Source organism: Athene cunicularia (genome assembly GCF_003259725.1).
Source record: "Athene cunicularia isolate RWA chromosome 4 unlocalized genomic scaffold, athCun1 chr4_part1, whole genome shotgun sequence".
Classification (NCBI taxonomy): Eukaryota; Metazoa; Chordata; class Aves; order Strigiformes; family Strigidae; genus Athene; species Athene cunicularia.
The window spans coordinates 35,657,956-35,677,762 of record NW_020799098.1 but is presented as its reverse complement, the minus strand read 5'-3'; the positions used below and the strand labels follow the sequence as shown (position 1 = coordinate 35,677,762).

The window sequence follows — 19,807 nt, the reverse complement described above, 5'->3', positions numbered from 1 at the left end:
TTATTAGACCATACCATGCCACTCCATCCCACTTCTTATTTTCTCTTTTATCCTTTTTTCTCTTTCTAATGGACTCTTTTCATATCATTCTCTCCTTGTTCAGGCTTCCTGCCTCCCCTTCCTCACTCCCTTTGTTGTTCTCTCCATGGGACAGGTATATCTCATGAAAAGGTGCTTTGTTCAGAATGTATCTGCCTTGGGGCAGCTATGTAATGAAAAAATCAGCTTTCCATTCCATGCTCCTATCCCTCTGAAGCCCTACACAATAAATGCCAATTACAGTTTTACATAATTAAGATAGCCATGTCGTCTTTCTTTTTTAATACTAGTGTCTTCACATTAAAGGAATGGAATACTATGCAGCATGTATGGGTTTTGAAACAAAAATTTAAAATCATGCTTCTAATCCATATTACAGCCCTCATTATCCAGAATTTTCTTTAACCCTTCTTTTCAGTTCTGAGAATATTCCAGCCATCTGTAGAAGGGTCAGCAAAAACACAAACATGAATGCTTATAAGAAATCTAGTTCTTTGTAATTGGGGATGAAAACTAACATCCTGCCTGCTTCTGATCCCTCTTATGCTCTTATGGCAGGAAAGCTGCTAGAAGCAATGAAATTGATCAAAAAAACTCAGCAGACTTTTCTCTTGATGTCTGCTGTGGTTATTGGGCCAATTTGCAGTTGCAGAGAGGACAATGGGAGATAGATACAGAAAAGTATCAATCCCAGGTGGCTTTAACAGTGCAGAATAATCTTAACCTTTTGGGTGCTGGGCTACTTGTTCTGCCCCAGGGAACTGAGATACTCCTGGATACCATAATATCCTTCTAAGAGGATTAAAAGCAGAAATTAAGGAGTTGTTGCTACCGGTAATGGTGCTAATTTCCAAAAATGTTACCACTTTTGCTATAGAGAGTAGCTGATTTCAGACTTCTCAGTGAGATGCTCCCACTTAACCTGAAATGCCACAGTCCTTAATGTGCGAGTTTGATATCAAGTGGCTCTTTACACTCACTGTGCAAAAGTTAACATCTGGATTTGTGCTTTTCCCCAACCATTTTCTCCATCTCTTTTATTTCCACTTTATTTCATAGTCCTGCTCATAATGCACAGTATTGTGCAAATGGCTGGATTCTAAGTAACTGAAGCTAAGGATTGGTATAGAAATGAATATGTTTTAGAAATAAGGGTCTTCTTTCCCCCTGGAATTTTGTTAATGCTATTAGATGATATTTTAACAATCAGATTTTGAACAGACAAAAGTCAAGTTTGGAATTGGAGGTTTCTCTGAAGAGATTAATGATCTAAATGAATTATTGAACACAGTTTTAGGAACTGTGTTCTCTGTAGTGTTTAGTGCTCACATAGTTCTATTAGAGAAAGTATTTTTGTTCAAGAGGTGACAGGCAGTCAGCAAGTAGGACTTCAACAGCATCGCTGTATGTAAAACACTGCTTTTCGCATAAGTGGAAGTATTATAATATTAGAGTGGCATCAGGATATGATTACAATGGCGGTGACACATTTGTGCCTACATGTGAGATGAATGATTAATTGATGGACAAAGGATAAAAAGAGTTTAGGTGTGCTGGGAAAAACAGCGTTTCATCTAGTGCAGGGAAGCTTTTACAAAAAATTACTGTGTGTAGACTCTCACATTGCATGTAGGTGAGATCATACCTGAGAGTCCTTATAGAGCAGAGGAGCTATGTATCTCCTCAGAGAAAGCTCAGTAGTTAATTTTGCCCAGCAATTAATTCAGTAGTTGTGCTCCCAGCACTCTAACTAGTCCTCTAGCAACATCTGAGTGGGCCTGACATGCCTTTGCACCTGCTCTGGGGCACACAGTGCCCTCAGCCACATACCCTCCAAGCACAAGTATAGCAGCCCTGCAAAGCAGCCCCCTGGTTGTGCTGGTGGTTTCCAGAGGGCTTGGGTGGTCAGAGAGAATTAGCTGGCATCATAATGCAGAGCAGATGAATGCCTGGGGCATAGATAACCAATACTAGGATCTCTTCCAGTGCTCTAGTAGTGTGGTTAGGACCAGTCTACTTTAAAGGAAAGAAGAAAGGGGCTGCATAGTTCTGAGGCACCCTGGAACATGGTCAGAAAAAAAACGGAATTGCTCTTTGAAGCTAATTGCAAGAGCAGGATAGCTGCTGCTTTTATGTCCTAGGACAGAGTTTCTCATAGGTGCCTCTGTCCTTCCCTTGTCAGTCTTTTTTTCTCTTTTTTTTAAAAAAACAAAACAAAACAAAACAAAAAAACATCCTTCACCATTCTTCAGTGGTTTTTATTTCTGTTGTATGCTTGTAGAAACATCGTCAATGTGTCTGAGTGGTTATCTCTACAGATTTGCCGATGTGCTTTGTTTTTCCTTTCCTAGATGTTTGCATTTTTAAGGAATTTCATTGCTTAAAGCTATTATCTCTTTAAAAAGAAAAAAAAAAAAAAAGGTGGGGGAATATTAAAGTTGCTCTTCTTAAAGCACAAGGAAAATAATTTTTTTTAATCTTGTCGTATTTTAGAAATTTGTGAGAATTCTGCTTGTGATTATATTATCAGTTTATCAGTCTAGGAATTTCTCAATCATATGTTCGATATGTCATTATTACATGTATAGTGCAGTAAGATACTGTGTAACAGAACAATATGAGTTACCCAGGGTATATCTAGATTGACGATCAATCACATAAAGAAATTAAAAAAAAGAAAACCAGAGTGGTTTTCACATTTAGTATTATAATCCTTCAAATCTGTTTATGACTTTATTGTTTTTAATTACAGATATTTTCTTTTCTTGTTTTCTTACTCAGTATGTAGACACGCTAACTGTAGAAGAAACTACCTAGTAAAAGAAACACCTTACGAGAAAGTAATTTCTATTCATTAATACAACACTCTGAATTGATTAATGAAACCAATATAATTTTGTATTTCAGAAGTAATAGCTTGAGTTGTTTTTTTCCAAATTGTTCATATTTTACTGGCTGTTTATTTTCTATTACATTACTTTCCAGATTTATGGAAAGTACTTGTAATTATTATATCCTTCATTTGATGCAATTAATATATTTTACTGGACAGTTTTATGCATTCAGTGTTACATTTTCATTTTGCAGCTGAAGACCAATTTCCTAATTACACTTATGCATATAGTTGGTTATTGAAATTTTGGTTTTCTTCTTAAGTGTTTTGTGGTCTCTTTCCAAGCTGCTGTGAATTTTGCATTAACGTGTTAGACACGTGCAATGCAGGACTAGGCTGTGATTTTACAAGTTAGAAGTCTGAAACAAGCTCTCATTAGTTGTTCTTGTAGTTCTGAAGACTGCAACTTACCATTGCACCTTACATCTGCAATTGAATCTTAAATGACTTCTAAGTCAATAGCCAGTAGTTATTAGTATAGAGGCAAAACCTTTGTGAAAACTTTTCCAAACTGTCAATTTCCATAGTGCCTCTGTTCTGCGAAGAGAAGGAGCAGGAAAAGAATACTTTTCTGCTTGGGGCTTTTGTGCTTACATGCCATGCTGTATACAAATTTAACTTTGTCTTTTATAGCCAGCACTTTGGGTTTTGTCTGAACTCAGTGATTTTAAAACATCATTGCAGGAGTCATTTTCCTCTTGCAAGTAATAAACATGCCACATCCTTAAAAGACAAAGTGTGAGACATAGCTGTAATTGCTCAGTTTTGGTGCCAAGAATGAGTGGTTTGAAGAAAGCTTAGCACCCTTATCCCTAGGGAGATGTAAATTATCACAGACAACACCAGACACAGTAACTTCTCACTTGAGCTCTAGTAAACAGCAAGGACATGTCACAAGTATAATAAATCTTCATAAAGTAATATTAAAATGTACTTCTGACACACATTTATATTTTATTAACAGTAATTTTGAATGCATACACACAGATATCCAAAGTATATTGTGAAGTATTCATATTCCAAGATCTGTAACAGTGCTGCAACTATCAAAGACAACTTGAATTATTCTCTTATTCTGTGAGAGTAAACGCTTTACCTAGAGCCGTATGCTCCTCAAGGTGTTCCTCTATAAGGGCAAAAGAAATTGAGGGAGAAGAGGGAACTTCTTACGCAGTGAGACTGAATTTAGTAGCTTACTTGAATATTCTTTTTTGAGGTTTGCTTTTCTAATACATTTTTATTTGCTTAGTAATGATCTTTGTGCGTACACGTTTCCCTGTCCCCACCAAAAAAGGTAAGTACAGTAGAAGAATAGTGGATATGGTTAAGCTCAGTCCTTAATGAAATGGCCTTAAGCAACTAATTGATAGACACTGAGGATACTCTGCAAGTGGGGAGAAACCCATCCACAATAGAAACTAGTCTGCCATTCCTTCTTGTTCCATGTGCATAAATCAAAAGAAGACTCGAAATGCATCTCTGTTCAGTGAAAGTTGTTTTTGATCTAGAAGAGACACACACCAACTGGGGTTGACTTTCATGGCATGTGTACCAGTAACCACAATTCCTCTGGTTTTATCAGGAAGAGGAAACTATTAAAAAGCTCATTGAGACTACTGGTACTAGCAAAAGCCCTGGCCATTAAACACCTGAGCACTAACTCTAGGGGGTGTAAATCTGGCATCTTTGCCTATGTTCAGCAAATACCTGAATGCAACTTGAAATATCTGGAGAGTTTATCACGTAGTGGGGGTTCACACATCCCGATGTACACAAACCTAATGAGTTGACTGGCTGGGACTATGTAAACTGACACAAGATTAGCTGTACACGTAACTGTTACAGAAAACCATGCTGACATGAGCAGCAGCACATCAGTCATCAAATTTCTTTCCTGGGATTTGCTAGAGAGGAGCTAGCATCATCTCTCACTTCATCACTTATTTTGATGGCCCAAGCAAACTATTTTCATTTGAATTCGCATAGCGTGAGGAATATTCAGTAGTGCCCCCACAGCCTACATTTGGGTGAGGGCTGAATATAAACTGTAGTAAAGCGGGGATCATGCCTCTGGCAGACTTGATGGTTTTCTGCAACTTCATGTTTTGGAGACATGATAGACTATAATCATTTACCTAAATAAGCTACAAGAGTCCTACTGGAAAGAAACAAGGAAAGTGACGTATGTCAGGTCTCTCAGCTTGGGTGGAACATGAGGTCCAGGGGCATTGAAAGTGCCTTCCTTTTACATACTTTCCTACCAGTCTGACTGATCCCTGTGGTTATTGCTAGAGCTAGTCAAAACCAGGACGTGCTCATCCATGTAGTTGTCTTTTGGCCAAGGGTAGACTTTTTGCATGCCAGCAACCACAGCCAGCTGGGTTCCAGAACAAGTATATCTCTCATTTTTTTGTGGGATGATGGCTTAAGTTTCTCTTGTGTCTAGACTTCCAGCATATTGAGGTCTGGCTGGTAGCTTGGTAGGTATTTTGAAGATACAATATTCCTTCCTTTTTGAGAAGCCTTGTACAGCTGGAAGAGGTTCTGAATATAAATCACTGAATATGAAAATTCTTCAATTTCTGTTGTCTTGAAGAAAAGCGTATAATATATGCAACATGCCATGAAGAAGTCCATACTTAACAAAATTCATTAGAAGGTCTTCCCCCAAAATTTACTGAGAGCTATAAAATATTTTGGAATCTAGGCTTGAAGTTTGTGCTGTTGTGGAACAACACTGTGATGCAAGCATCTCAGTTTGTAACTTTTGCAGCCAACTCTAAAATAGCTCTTAGGCTCTCTTAAGTAGCACATTGATATTTAGAAATTTGAAGTCTTTTTGAGGCTGTCAATGCAGTCAAGTTTTTACTTTTCAAGGTTGTAAAAAATTAAAAGAGCAGTTTGATTCAGTGCTTATTATTAAATGGTAAAAACTAAAAGAGGAAAACTTGGAACCAGAACGTACCTATTTAAAAATAAATATTCACACATACAGGGCTTTACACTGTTTTTATTGCCAGTTTAGGCTACGCAATTAATCAGTGCTTCTGTTATCTTGATAATCTGTCTGCTTGCTGTTGTAAATAACTTACATTTGCTGGTGGAGTTGCTGACAGCTATTTAGACTTTCAGCTTTCAGAAATGCAACTAATTGTCTTGTGCTTGCGGCTTCTAAAAGCATTTGCTTCTGAGGTGATTTTTGCAGATAATGTATCTCAAAGTCTTCACTGTTTGTTTGTGTTTATTTTCTTTAGATGTGTGTTTCCAAAGTGTGAATCTCTCTGATAGATTTAATTCACCTGAGACTGTAAAGCAACCCAGTAGCTTTTGCTGAAAATGTTACCTTGTTTGTGAGGTTGGTTTATCTTTGTAGAAGACAGAATGTTCTTCTGTAATGCCACATGTAACCCATGAAACCTCGCACCTTGCGGAAGGGTGCACCTGGGAAATTTTCACACACCGGCATGAAGCCAGGGAAATTGGGCTGTAGGGAGTTCTTGCATGCACTCCCTCACCCACAGCACTCTGTGGCAAAGTGATGGAAACTTGATGTGTATCACAAAATAATCTCATATTGTGAATACCCTCTCCCACGCCGCAATTTGGGGCAGCAGTGTGGGGTCACCCCTCAGCAGAACACAAAGGGTACCGTGCCCTTCCTCCTTCTCTCCTCAGACACATGGGTCTGCGTGCTCTTCATCTAAATTCAGTATGAGAGCAGAGAACCTTTACTCACCTCTGCTGTATCTGTTCAAGTTTCACCCGTGGAACATCTTTCATTTCAAGAGCAGCAAAGAGCTGTTGGGCACATAATTGATTCCTGCAGCCTTGGTGGGTATCATTAACCAGCTTCGGCGGCGAGACTGCTGGACGTACAGAGGTTCTCGCTTGCTTGTGATCATGCGGTAAGCCACTGGCTGTGCCAGGAATAAAGAGATTTCTATGGGAGATTTCATCACTTTTCACTGCACCATGGTGGTGATTTACTTTGTGTGTATTTCTGTAGTTTTGCCATTGTTTCAAAAACGTTTACTTTAGCTCTGCTCTTTTGGAGTCTTTATGTGTATACTAGTTGGCTACTTAAATCAAAGGGTGTAGTTGTGAGCTGGACTTCTCTAACTGTTATCTGTTCTGTTGGTGTCTGTCTTAGAACTACAGCAGTGTTACTAAAACGAAGAGCTTACTATGATGTGAATCGATGCAGGCGAGGAACTATAGGGTTTAGCTAGAAACTGATGTGAAAGGTCACCTGCTGGAAACAGCTTTGGAGCAGCGGCACAGCTAGGATGTAATGAAAATATGTACAAAAGGAAAAGCCTACAGTCATTTATGAAAATATATATGGAATTTAAATGTAAAAAAGACTGATTTTCACAATTTTCTGTGTTTTATACATTTTTTGAAAATTTCTGGAATTTTTTCACTTTTGTTTATTATTGGACATAGTTGGTTATTATCATTATAGTACTGTCTAAGATACTCAGCTTACTGCTGTCCTTCACAGCATTTGCAGAATAAATAGTGAACACTAAATCACTCCCCATGTCCACTAATACCTCTGAAATTATCATAGATTTACTTCAAATGCTATGCTAGACATGGGAGACTTTTGTTGATAAGTTACAGGAACTTCGACAGTCTGACTGAAAGGTAGTTTTTGTTTCAACTCAGCAATTCAAAGTTTATGTTTGATTTGAGGGTTAATGACTTACCTTCCTTCTGAAAAGGGAAACAGCTGTAGCTGAAACTTAGAACATCTTTTAAGAAATCTTTTGCAATTGATTTGTTCTTTTTGATTGATACCTAACTAGTCTTGATTGTCATTAGAATAGAGTAATATCTTACTAAATCAAGAGGGTTTTTGTGGTTTCTTTTTTTTTTTAACATAAGGAAAAAGAGCAAAATTCTAATTCACATTTAAGACTAAAACACTTATTTAAAGTCATTAGAGAACAATAGTTCCTCAGTTTGCTCTTGTGGAGGCCTCCCCCTCATGAATTTCTCTTCCCTGACACGGTTCAAAGAAAAAAGTATTTAAAACCTATTTCAGAAGCTTGATTCCCTATTCTTATCCATTCTTTCATGATCTGCATATTCTTTATACTTGATAACAGCTAGATTAATTAATTGATCTGGAGACAAAACTTCATCTGGTGACCTACTGCTTTATTTCTCTCTTGCTCGAAGATCTGAGCTGCAGTCTATAAGAATTTTTAGCTTTAACTCTAAAAGCCAGGACTAAACTCCTTTTTTAAAAGTCAAGGCTGTAGAGTACACATCTCACTTCCGTGTTTTCCATCAAATTTTGGTTATTATGATTTCCTAATAAAATTGTATATGCTTTCCCATTTTTCTTAGAACTTTTCTCTTAGCTGTTCACTTTTGCATCTCTGTGTATTACTCATTCAAGCTATTTTCTGTACTATTCTACCACTTCTTTCCCCCATGGTTTTCTTTTCATCTCACTGCCCCTGTTCTTTTTTCATTTCCTCCAAAGCAAAACATGAATCCCTCTTATCTGAGTTCTCTCAAATCTGATGAACCAAACTCACCTATTTGTGCTTAGAAGTTTTATATTGTGTTTTCCCATTCCTGGCTTATCTTTCACAGATTTTATTAGTGTGGCCTTGTGTTCCCAGACAAGGCTGAGCATGCAGAAATTTGTCAAGAATTTTATCACTTACAATGAACTAATTTGGGGGCCTTTCAGACTGCTTTTGTATTTGTAAATTTACAAAATGTTGAAGAGGCACCATTAACTTTAACAAGTCCATGACAAAAATTCAGTTGTCTTAATTAGTTGTAGAATTTTCCCCCTGGCTCTTGGAATTAAGGAAATCTAGTGACTTGCTCATTCTTCACGAATGTCAGCCATATGTCAGAAGTCAGGTTTAGTAAGTAGTAAAAGAGCCTTTAGATGCTATTTTATTTATTGGGAAGAAAGGCAGTTTTTTGCAGCACTGGTTGTGTCAGCTAAAAGCATTACATAATCATGACGAGTGTATTTTTTCAGGTTAAGGGTTTTGAAAGTTCAAGGGTTTTTAACCTGTACAGTAGTAACTGTGCTTCTAAAATAGCTTTCGCAAATAATTTTTCTTGGAAGTGTTAAGAAATAAAAGTAGAAGACAAAGAAAAACATACAGTCATTTGGATTAATGATTTTGGATGGCAACCAAAATTATCTAACACTTGAAAATGCTAGGAAATCTATTAAGAAGTCATGCATCAGACTGCACAATCCATACTGCACTCTAGTTAAACATGTGGTATGAAATGAGTACATATATTAACACACTGTCATTTTGCCTGAATCAGGATTATAGAATTTAGCTTACAGATGAAGCATGGTCCTTCTTTTTTTAGAATATATATATTTTTTTAATATAAATCACAGTTTTTGCTGTTGAAATTAAATGGCTATCTGTATTTGGTATAAACATAAAGTACAGCATAAGTAAAGCAGGAAAGGGGATACTCCATATCATTTTACCTGTGTTTTACAGACAGGTTTTGGCTATATACTCAAAGATTTTTCAGATTGATTTCAGTCCACTGTCAGCTGTTTACAAAGCTGAGTTTTTCCTTGCCCTACGAAGTCTTCCAGCCAGACTTCTCCATTTTTGTTTCATTTTTTGTTTTCTTTCAATGAAAACCTGAATTCTCTGGTTAAAAAGCTAGCCTTCAATTTGTGAAGTCAAAACTTATTTCTCCACTGATTTCCATGAGTTATCAGGACAGAAGATTATCTGAAGCTAGCAATAAATGCATAACTTCCTCAATTCTCGATTTCTTCAACAAGGAAGACGATGATCTGATTGATAAAGATGCAGAAAAGTCTATTCTATATAGCAACAGGTGTGACTTTAAGTGAAGCCTGTGGATTTGGTGATCCTCAGCCACAGGGAGTATATCTCTGGGAGACTGCTATCCCCCAGGGAAAAAAACTGAGCCCACAGTTCCAAAAAACATCAGGATCCTACTGAAGGGAAGCCAAGACAGGAGCACACCACTAAGGTTTGCTTTTTTTTTTTTTTTGATTGGCTGCATAATGTAAGCTGAACATTGTTTTTGTGTATCAAGTGAGCAGGCTTTTGTCATCTCTTATCATGTGATCTTTTCCCAGTTTGATCTCTGGGTAAATTGTAGGAAGTCATTCAATGACATTTTACCCTTGGAGGGTTTTGTTTGGTTTCACAGACCTCAGATCCTAAAAAGAAAATAGAAATAATGTCTGTTAGTATCCCTGCTAACTACTGTGTGGGTTAGCCTGAGGTGGAAGGAGATGGTGTTCACATCGTGACAGCAAGGTTGTAAGTACATGTTGTTTCTAGTTCATTCTGTGTGCGCAGTTGCCATCATGCTTTTTATGTTTTTTTCTTTATTTTTCTTGTAAAGCAAGAACATAAGTATGTTACCCCAGCAGATTAAATTTCAATTTACTTTAGCAGTGTTTCTGTGCTTTTCTTTTTTCATCTTTCTTCTTAAATCCCTCTGGGGATAGAGAGACCACTATTAGGAAGGTTGTTTGCTGAACTAGTTCCGCTATAGCTTTTTTCACTGAAACTGAAATATTTATCTCCGTTTCAGCTTTCATAAAGTGATTAAACCATCCTCAACTCATGGAAAACCTTCAAAGTTTCGGTTTACTTTGTTACTTAAAGTTGTGGATGACAGCATCATCATCAGTTTTTCTTGATCCAGGTGAATTTGTTCTCCCAACCTGAGCTCTTTCCCCCCATACGTTTTTGTAACTACTTTCCGTTAGCTAGTCTCTTATGTGGTACTATGGGCAAGAAGGCATGTGTATGGTATTTAAATGAAATAGATTTTGCCTGCCATAATATTGACCACATGTTACATATGTATTGAAGGGGTTAATGAAGCGGTTGTAGGCTGGAGGTGGATATGTTGGAATGCTTTGAGAATCGATTCCAGCTAATGGAAAAAATGTTTTAAAAGTAAGCTGGTTCAGTTCCCACAGTGAACAACGGAGAGTGGAAACAACATTTAATAATAAACCTTTAAGAAGTAAATCCTCTGATTTTTCCTTTCACCACCATCTGTGGAAGAAATGCCTGCTTTCTTCTCAATGGGCAGTATTTATTCCCACAGTGTATTTGCCTTACTATGTTAGGTATCAAGCGAAAGCTCTTTATATCTTTGGACAAAAAAATATTTGAAAAATGTGTTCTGTTCATGTGTCCTCTAAGACCTGATTTTTATTGACTTTGCACATTTTTGTTTAAATGGCAGGTTGTCCAAAAATAACCAAACCTAAGGGTTCCTTCTCAACTACCCCAACTATCAGGTTTCCAGTAAACTGAAGAAGTTTTAACTACAAGCATCTTCTTGAAAATCTCTATTGTACTTGGATTATGGGGGAATGTTGTATCTTTTGACTTACCTGTATGTCACCTACATTTTAAAAATCAAGGCACTTAGAACATTTGGCAAACAATCTGTTACTTATGAAAAGAATACATTATTACATTTGTGTTGGTTTTTTTTACTGTGTAGTTCTTATGCAGACTTGAGGGGCTTACAGTAATTTTTTTGCATTGCTAATTAATATAATTATATACATATTTAAATTGAGGAAGAGATTTTGTTTTATTAATAAACCTCACTGAAAAACTCCAAATTTTATTTTGCATTTGAGAATGGCATGACTTTAAATGCAGGGCATATTTGTTGTGAACCATGAACGGTCTTTCTGAAACCTGAAGAAGATTTGTGAAAACAGCCTGTAATAAAAATCACACATGCTTCATAAAACACTACTTGATAGATATCACTTGCACCATTAAGAACTAAACGACAAAGGATGTAATTTCAGTTCTGGCATGCAATATTAATCGAAAGCCTTTAAAGCATCTTGCTGATGGGAACTATGACAACATGACATTGAAGAATTACAAACTAGAGACATCTATCTTAATCAGATTTTCAAAGTAAATGCCATAAAATAGAAAGTTATTTTGTCTATCTTCACAGGGTCACATATCATATAGGGTGTATGTGTAGGGTGTATAGCTTTTGAGCTTGTTTATCCTAAAAATACCAGGGACAAAAACTTCTGTCTTTCAAGTACGTTTAAAGTTCAGTTCATACACTTTACAAAGTTTCTGTGAAAAGATTGTTAGTAACTGATGGTTTCTGTTTGCTGCAGTAAGTTTTCTAAAACATTATGGAGAATTGAATTGTAAAACAGAGCTGAGCATGCACAGATATTATCAGTATGAAGTTGTTGAGGGGAAATACTTTGCAAAATGAATGCAAAATGGAGAGACAAAATTACAGGTGTGCCTTTAACCTGAAGTAACACCCTGTAGATAGCACATCTGAAAGACATTGGTACAAATATTTTTTCTTCAGTTCCTAAAGTTTGCATTTTTTTGTGCATGACTCATTCCTTTGTCTTCCAGTGTATGTTAAACTGGTAAAGAGCAGCTTCCTTATAGGGTATAGGAAATTCTCAACATGTACTTTGTGGTTTAAAATACCAATGTTACATGTTATGGACTATCCTACTGCTCTCCAGGGAGCTCCAGCTACTTCCCTCGTCATCTGGTAGGTCTTAGACTTTTACCACGTGTGTACCATGAGACCATTTTGAGTTCCTCTAGAATCAAGTCTTTCTTCCCTTTCACAGCAGAAGTGTTTATTTACCTTTAAAAAGTAAAATAATATTGAGATTTTAAAAATGTGTAATGTGAATAACAAAGTTCAGGTTTTCTTTATCATTTCTTCCAAACTCAGGATTCATAAGCAAGGTGATGCGATCTTACAGAGCATATCCTGCAGTTAAATTCAGCGGTACTTTCTCACTCCCAGGTAGCTTGACAGGTTGTCAGACCCTACAGGCAGCATACTGATGAGGAGACAAACATTGCCCCACTTTGATCAAGCTGCTTGTATGACTTTTTCCTATTTTATATTATAATAGTACACACATACACACACACACAAGATATATATCTTGATCAAAGTGTCCTTGTCACTTCTCCACATTCTTGTCACCGCGTAGCTACCACAGAAGCACAGTGATTCAAGAGGGAGTCAGCAGCAGTGGCTGTGGGTTAATTCTGTTTCCATCTGTATGTCCATTAACTCTAAAGCAAGCAGAAAAGGATAGTGCAGGCTGACAACAAATCAGAGTGAAGGGGCTCTCCTGTGGTTGTAGGCGCTGTGTCACCTCAGTTCTTGGTTTGACTGTGTGGTTTGGATCCTTGAAACAGTTGGCAGGGCAGACCTAACTGGATATGGATAAGATTAAACAAATACTTGGGCTTAACCACAAAAGAAGAACCAACAGCAGGTTATCTTGGATCACCACTATAGTTTGTCGTAAATGATCAGAAAGGAAGTTTTGAGTCTTGCGCGCTGTGGCAGAAAAGGTACACTGAAACAGTGGTTCATTCAAAGGGCAGATCTGCCTAATTACAAATGAACACTTAAATACACATTTTTTCTCTAAGCCTATAACATTCTTTTTGTTTTCATTAATTAAAAACAGCTTCTCATGAAAGGTGCTTCCAGACCAGAGAATTCCGGAGTGAATGGTTTTGCTTGCCTGAAGAATCACTGAAGCCCTGGCCATAGTGGTACAGGTAGTCTGTCTTACCAAAAAAAAAAAAAAAAAAAAAAGAGCTCCTTTGGGAGCTCTAGGAATAATTAAGCCTTAATACTCAGTCTCTTGAATTTGCAGGGATTTCCATGGTAAATTCCACTTTTGCTTACCATAGTTTTGGAAATATGTCTATGTGTCACTTAGGTGAAATTTCAAGTCCATTAAAGTGTTTTACTGAGGAAATCAAACTAGTTCTTATGGAAATTACTTTTGACTGCAAGCAAACCAGGGACCAGTGACTTGGAAATGAAAGATTATCTTTTTTGTTACCAGTTCTCTAAACCAATCAGTCTATTCCAGCTTCTTAATTCTGGAATATATTCTGGATATTTGCTTTACCATGGCAGAGACTCTCTTTAAAAGAGATGAAAAAAGAAGCAACCTGCCTAGAAAGAGTTAAGACTGTCACAGACATAGATATTGAATTACATTATGTTCACATATGAAATGTTTATAACATAATGGAAGTCTTCGCTTTTGTGTTTGTCATGGAAGCTCAAAGTTAATGTTAATTATACACTATTAAAAAGCCTAATCCTTATCAAATGAAAATCACCTTTTTTTCCTAGATGAGTAGTTAGCTGACAGGTCTCAGTGATCTGTCTGTTGTAGAAAGGCTATCACACACAATGTGCAACAAATTACTTTTTTTCCATGGGTACTTGGCCTGCTTTCCTCCTTCTGAATTAACCCCTTTCCCCCAAATGGCAGTAGTTCTCATAAATGTCTCTCCTTATTTTTTTCTTTTATGTATTCATTTTTCTGTATTGTTTCAAATGCTGTTCAAAATCTGTAACAATTAAATGATAAAATTAATTAAATGTAAATTACTTTTTGAGAAAGAAAAAAGAAAAAGATTTTGTGAAAGGCTACAGGGTGCATATGATTTACCTCTACAATTGAAATCACTGCTTTGCTTCACTGTGCTCCCTCGGGTAAATAACAATTTAAATATGTTTTGAAAAATTCATGTAACTGTAGTAAGACAGCTTTCTACCCAATTTCTTGTGACTTTTCCAAGTTCTGTACATATGTTCGCATGCATAATTACCTGATGCTGACTTATGCAGCAAATGCCTGAAAAATGTGGGACTTTTTCTGTTGCACCTGAACAACTTGAATGCACAGGCTAGTTGTCGTGCCAATTTACATTTGCTTCTTGCAACAGCAGTCTTCTCTTTAAAATGAATGGGATTGCTTTACAGTCATTAGGGTCTAGACCAAACAAAGTTTTGATTAAAATTTACTATTTTTAAACATAAGTCCACCTGTACTCTTACCTGCTTATTTTTAGTGTGAACCAGACATTCTCATTTAGATTAAATCAGTTAGGATAGCATTTAAAATCCAATTTAAAGCAAAGCAAGTGTAGCTTTCTGCAGTAGTTTTTACGTATTTCAACACAGTTGCACTGCATCAGATTTGAATGCTCTTTCTTCTTCGTGATAGTCTCCTAGAAATAAATTTCCAATGCATGGTTTTCTTGTGAGGGCCCTGGCCAAGTCCCAGGAACGCTGATCTTTTCACTAACCAAGGGAAGAACTGTTTTCCTCTAGGACTCCCATTTTCCAATAAGCTGATTGATAGAGAGGAAGGAAGAGTTACAGACTCTCAATACTGGCCATCGTGGTACATGCAGGAGTATTTTCACCAGGAGTAGTCTCCAGTGTTGCAGGGATCATGAAGTACAAATCTGTGTCATGGATCTCCCACTGTCTTTATCAATTCCTTAGTTATGGGAACCAAATAACCAGTACTTTTCTGGCTGTGATGCTGATTACTCAGGAGACCTGTGTGAATCGCTTAACATATGTGACTCCATTTCCCTTCATGTGCAATGAGAATATTTTCATAGTGTCACAGGTATGGTGAGAGGTTTAGGTCCTACATAAGACTGATAGCTTTGTGATAGCTTTGCTGAAAGCTGTTCTTTGGCAATTAACTCTTTAAAAGATGAGTAAAAAAATGAAATCTGGCTCTGTTTTAAGAACAGCGTTCAAAACATGATTGTTGTGATAATTACATCTTCCTCATAATTCAGGGTGCAAGATTGAAGTTTCTGTTAGAAATTGCATGGCAATCAGAAGAACTGTGGGTTCAGGAAATCTGGCAGGTTGAAGAAAAGATCAAGAGAGCTGCTGCCAGAATGACAATATAGGACTGAGGAAATTTAGAGGAATATAGATTTTTTGCTCTATTGATGTATGGAAAATTAATCTTGTTAGGCTCAATTCTACCTGTAGCTCTTGCATAATTAGAAGAGGAATAAATCATTCCAGATTTTTCAGGAATTTCTGATTCTGTGGAGACTGTAGATTTCCTGCCACTTGAAGTCACCCTTGGACACTAAAAAATGTCACCTGGCAGTATTCTATGGGGAGAGCCAGTGGGCTTCAAAGATGTGTGGTCTTTGAGAAGTTGTACTTGCTCTGCTCTCCTAGCGGCCTTCTAGCCTGTGCCTCATGGTTACAAGCGTCATCCCACAGCTCTTAATTAATTTTATGTTACTCTGTAGTTTCAGTGTTAGTGATGTTTATACATTATATATCAGAAGGGCTTTGTAGGTTCGTAGTAAATTTCGGGGGGAATAATCTAAATCCAAAACAGTGGCCTGAGTAGCTGGCCTGTGGGCTGAGGAATTGGGTTTCATCCCTCCATCATGTTATCGGTGTACTTACTAGGTCTGTGCATTTATTTGAGGAGTGCATAAATATCCTTTACAGAGCCTTTACTATCCGGCTTCCTCACTGGTAGAGTGTGGGGGAAGGTCTGATGTCTACCTGAGACAAACCTGCAGGCCTGGCATAGTCCCCTTAGTCACTTAGTCCTTTGGGCAAGAGAGCAATGTTGTTTTATCCTCTGCTTTGTCGTTAGCAGAGGATGGTGCAAGATCTTTAGTACTAAAAACGGTAGATTAAAAGATTGATTTTCAGCTGAGATTTTAAATGAGAAATAAATGAAGAGGGATGTCAGAATACCATTTCAGCCAGTAGGAGCTGCAGAGGAGGATGGTGTTGCACTGATCATGGCAACACTGCTCAACAAGGTTAGGCAGGTAGGATAGTCAAAAAAGGGAATAACAATGACAAGTCAGGTCCTTAAGGCAATTTTGGTAATTTATCTCATTAAAAATAAATTAATGAAAATTATTTAATATCAATTTTAACTTTTTCTGTAGTGTTAATCATTTATACATGTGTAATGCATTTATGCATATGTATAAATATTTACACAGATATGTGTGCATGTATATATTTTTATATACACATACACCTGTATATTATAAAATACAGGGCCACAGTTAATTCTGCACTAGCTAATAAATATCTTGTAATCTAAATCAGATAAAGTTTTAAGTAGGCGGGGAAAAAAGTCTTTGCTAGTGTTAGTCTGTTTACTTTCCTTTAGTTGCTGTGTTGAAATGTGGCTTGAAGCCCTTGATAGTGATTGTAACCACATGCAGTGTCACCTTTGTGTCAGTGTTTGTAAAGACAAAGCTGATCAGTTGTATCCTTCCTGGAATGCAATTTTTCATTAATGTATTAGGGATTTGGTGTTGAAAACCTTATTGGCAATGTAAATGCTGTCATTATTTTAATGACAGGTTCAGACTTGCTGTTGTTTGTGACAAAAGTGATATTGGCCACACAAGATAACTGGAAAGGAGAATGGGCTTCTCAGAAAGGAAGCTATTCCAAAGGCTAGATTTTTCTGCTTAATCTTAGCACACCTATTCCTTAACATTCTGAGATTTTCTTATGTTCATGACATGAGAAATTGCTCACTGTTATTTTTATAGTAGTCACCTGTAAGTTATTGGAAACATCTGTTTCAACAGAAATACTTTTCCTGTGTACTCTGTACCGAGGTATTTTATTGGGTTTGTAACAATTTGCAGTTATAACCAGTTTCAAACAGGGAATTGCTCATGAATATCAAACAACTAATTTTAAAAGTATGTGAAAGAATTTACATAGTGAGCAAAGTGCAGGCCCTGTATCTTTTGCTCTACTTAAGACTTGAACTTATATTATTAGGTATGTTCTACTACGTTAGTTTAGGAAATAGATTGCAATTTGAATTACGTATTGTTGAGTGTTACATTTATAAATGTCATCAGTCATTGCTAAATCACAATAAGTGAAGTGTCATGAGGGTTTTTTAATTTTGTGTTCATTGTATTGTATGGCAAAGTTTGTCTTATATTTGTGACTTATTTACCTCTGATTTTACAGAAAAGATTGTTAAAACTGACATTGATGGAGGTATTTGATTGTGCGTTTTACTGGTTTGAGGTTTTGATTTTAAGCTTTATGGGTGTTGTGTGCTTTGGTTAAGTCAAAAAATATTTCCTTTTGTTTTGGTGGCCTGACTCTCAGATCACCTGTGACTTACTCCAAACTGTAGTTATATTGCATAGTGTGAAATTAGAAAATCTGTTCTGTGTGTGTTCTAATGGATGTGACGGTCATTAAGTATATGAGTCTTCTGACGTTGTAATCAGATGTGATTCAGTCTGTTAAATATCCATGAAGCAACATCTGTTTCACAGAGTGACCTTCTGCTAAAGAATACTTAGCATCTATTAGCAGATCATAGTGCAGATCTGCCTTATTTGAAATGCGCTAAACTAGAGTAGTCTACTGCTGTTTAGCAACTAGCTTGTAATAATTTATTGCAGTTAAATAAGCTTTAAAAATTCCATTAAATAATTACAGGGATTATATGCATTTCGAAAACCTTTGTGTTCTACTGAAATTACCCATTTAATTTCAGGGTTGGTTTGTTAAAAAAAGCTGAAATCTAAAAGCACATTAGGGGATCTGTCAGATGCTATTTTCTGTAGGTGTTAATAAAACCAGATTAAAAAAAAAAAAAAAAGAAACAAATTAAAACCAAAAGCAATTTTACCATCTGTTGTATATTAATTAGAACTTTGTGTATCAAGGGTAAACTTGCTCTTAGAGAATGTCACTGAATGTCTGCTAATAGAATAATATGCAAATATATTAGATGATAGGATTATGTTGAATTTCTCATTCTGCTTTGGTTGTAGCAAATGCTAAGATGGTGTATAACGAACTTTAATTTTCTTTCTTCTTAGAACAACCTCCAAATAACCAAGGCCAGTCGACCCTGCAGCCTTTGCCACCTTCTCACAAGCAACATTCAGCACAGCATCACCCATCCATCACCTCACTTAACAGAAACTCACTGACAAATAGGAGGAATCAGAGTCCGGCCCCGCCGGCTGCTTTGCCCGCCGAGCTGCAAACCACACCTGAGTCAGTCCAGCTGCAGGACAGCTGGGTCCTTGGCAGTAATGCGCCACTGGAAAGCAGGTAATAATTACTTAGGTACTACTACAGACTGTAGCACTTTTAAATAAAACATTCAACTTGACGAGAGATGACCAGCAACTAATACTTCCCCTCCTTCAGCAAACAAAACTGAAAACTTTTCAGTTCTACAACTATCCTCTGTCTAAAATTCACGACACTCGTTTCCCTTACAATGCCTATTGCAGAGTGATTGGACTTGGAGAGTATTTTCCAGATGAGTATTTTCCTTCCTGTTCATAATTGGTAACTTTTGACTTTTAGAAAAAATTTCTTGCCTTGCTTGCCAGGTATGTTGTGTCAAATATGTACTGCCATACAGATTGAATGTCAAGGAACTCTGAGTAACTTTTTAACTCTTGTACTTGATCCCTTTAAAGAAATACCCATGCGAGGCTAGATGTTTATTAAAGTTGCCAGGATTTGGTGAGACAAAAGAATTTCCTTAGTTCTGGTATCATGATGAATTTGTCCTCGTTCTTTTTTTGTCTTTAAGAATTGATAAGTGGCTCTAGGAAAGAAGCAGCTAATGTAAAGGATGACACTAGCTTCTTTAGATGCAGAAAGATGTATGATGCAGAATGATCTATAAAAAAAAAATTATAGGACTTACTGGCACAGAGCTGAATTTACCTACAGTGATTAATTAATACTCAGGTAACACTCAATCAGAACTAATTTTTTATTAACGAAAGCCATAATATTCCAATTTAGTCATCAAGCTGAGCATTTGTAACTGTACTGAAGCTGACAGTAATTCTTGAAAATGTTTATGAAATCCCTTCAGTTCATTCTTTGAATCCCTTTACATTATGTTTCATAGCAAAGTAAAGATAGTCCAGCTGATTTTGACTAATTTAAAACATACATGACCTTCAAATTCTCTGTTAGGTAGTTTTGTTTCCA

At 36.7% G+C, this 19,807-nt stretch overlaps 1 protein-coding gene across 1 annotated transcript in view; it reads left to right on the top strand.

The window, feature by feature from the left end:
• Window positions 1–19,807, top strand: part of TENM3 (teneurin transmembrane protein 3) — an 829,296-nt gene that overhangs the window by 673,000 nt on the left and 136,489 nt on the right. The window contains 1 exon segment of the mRNA XM_026846573.1: window positions 18,667–18,904. Within this exon segment, the coding sequence (XP_026702374.1) occupies window positions 18,667–18,904 (238 nt within the window).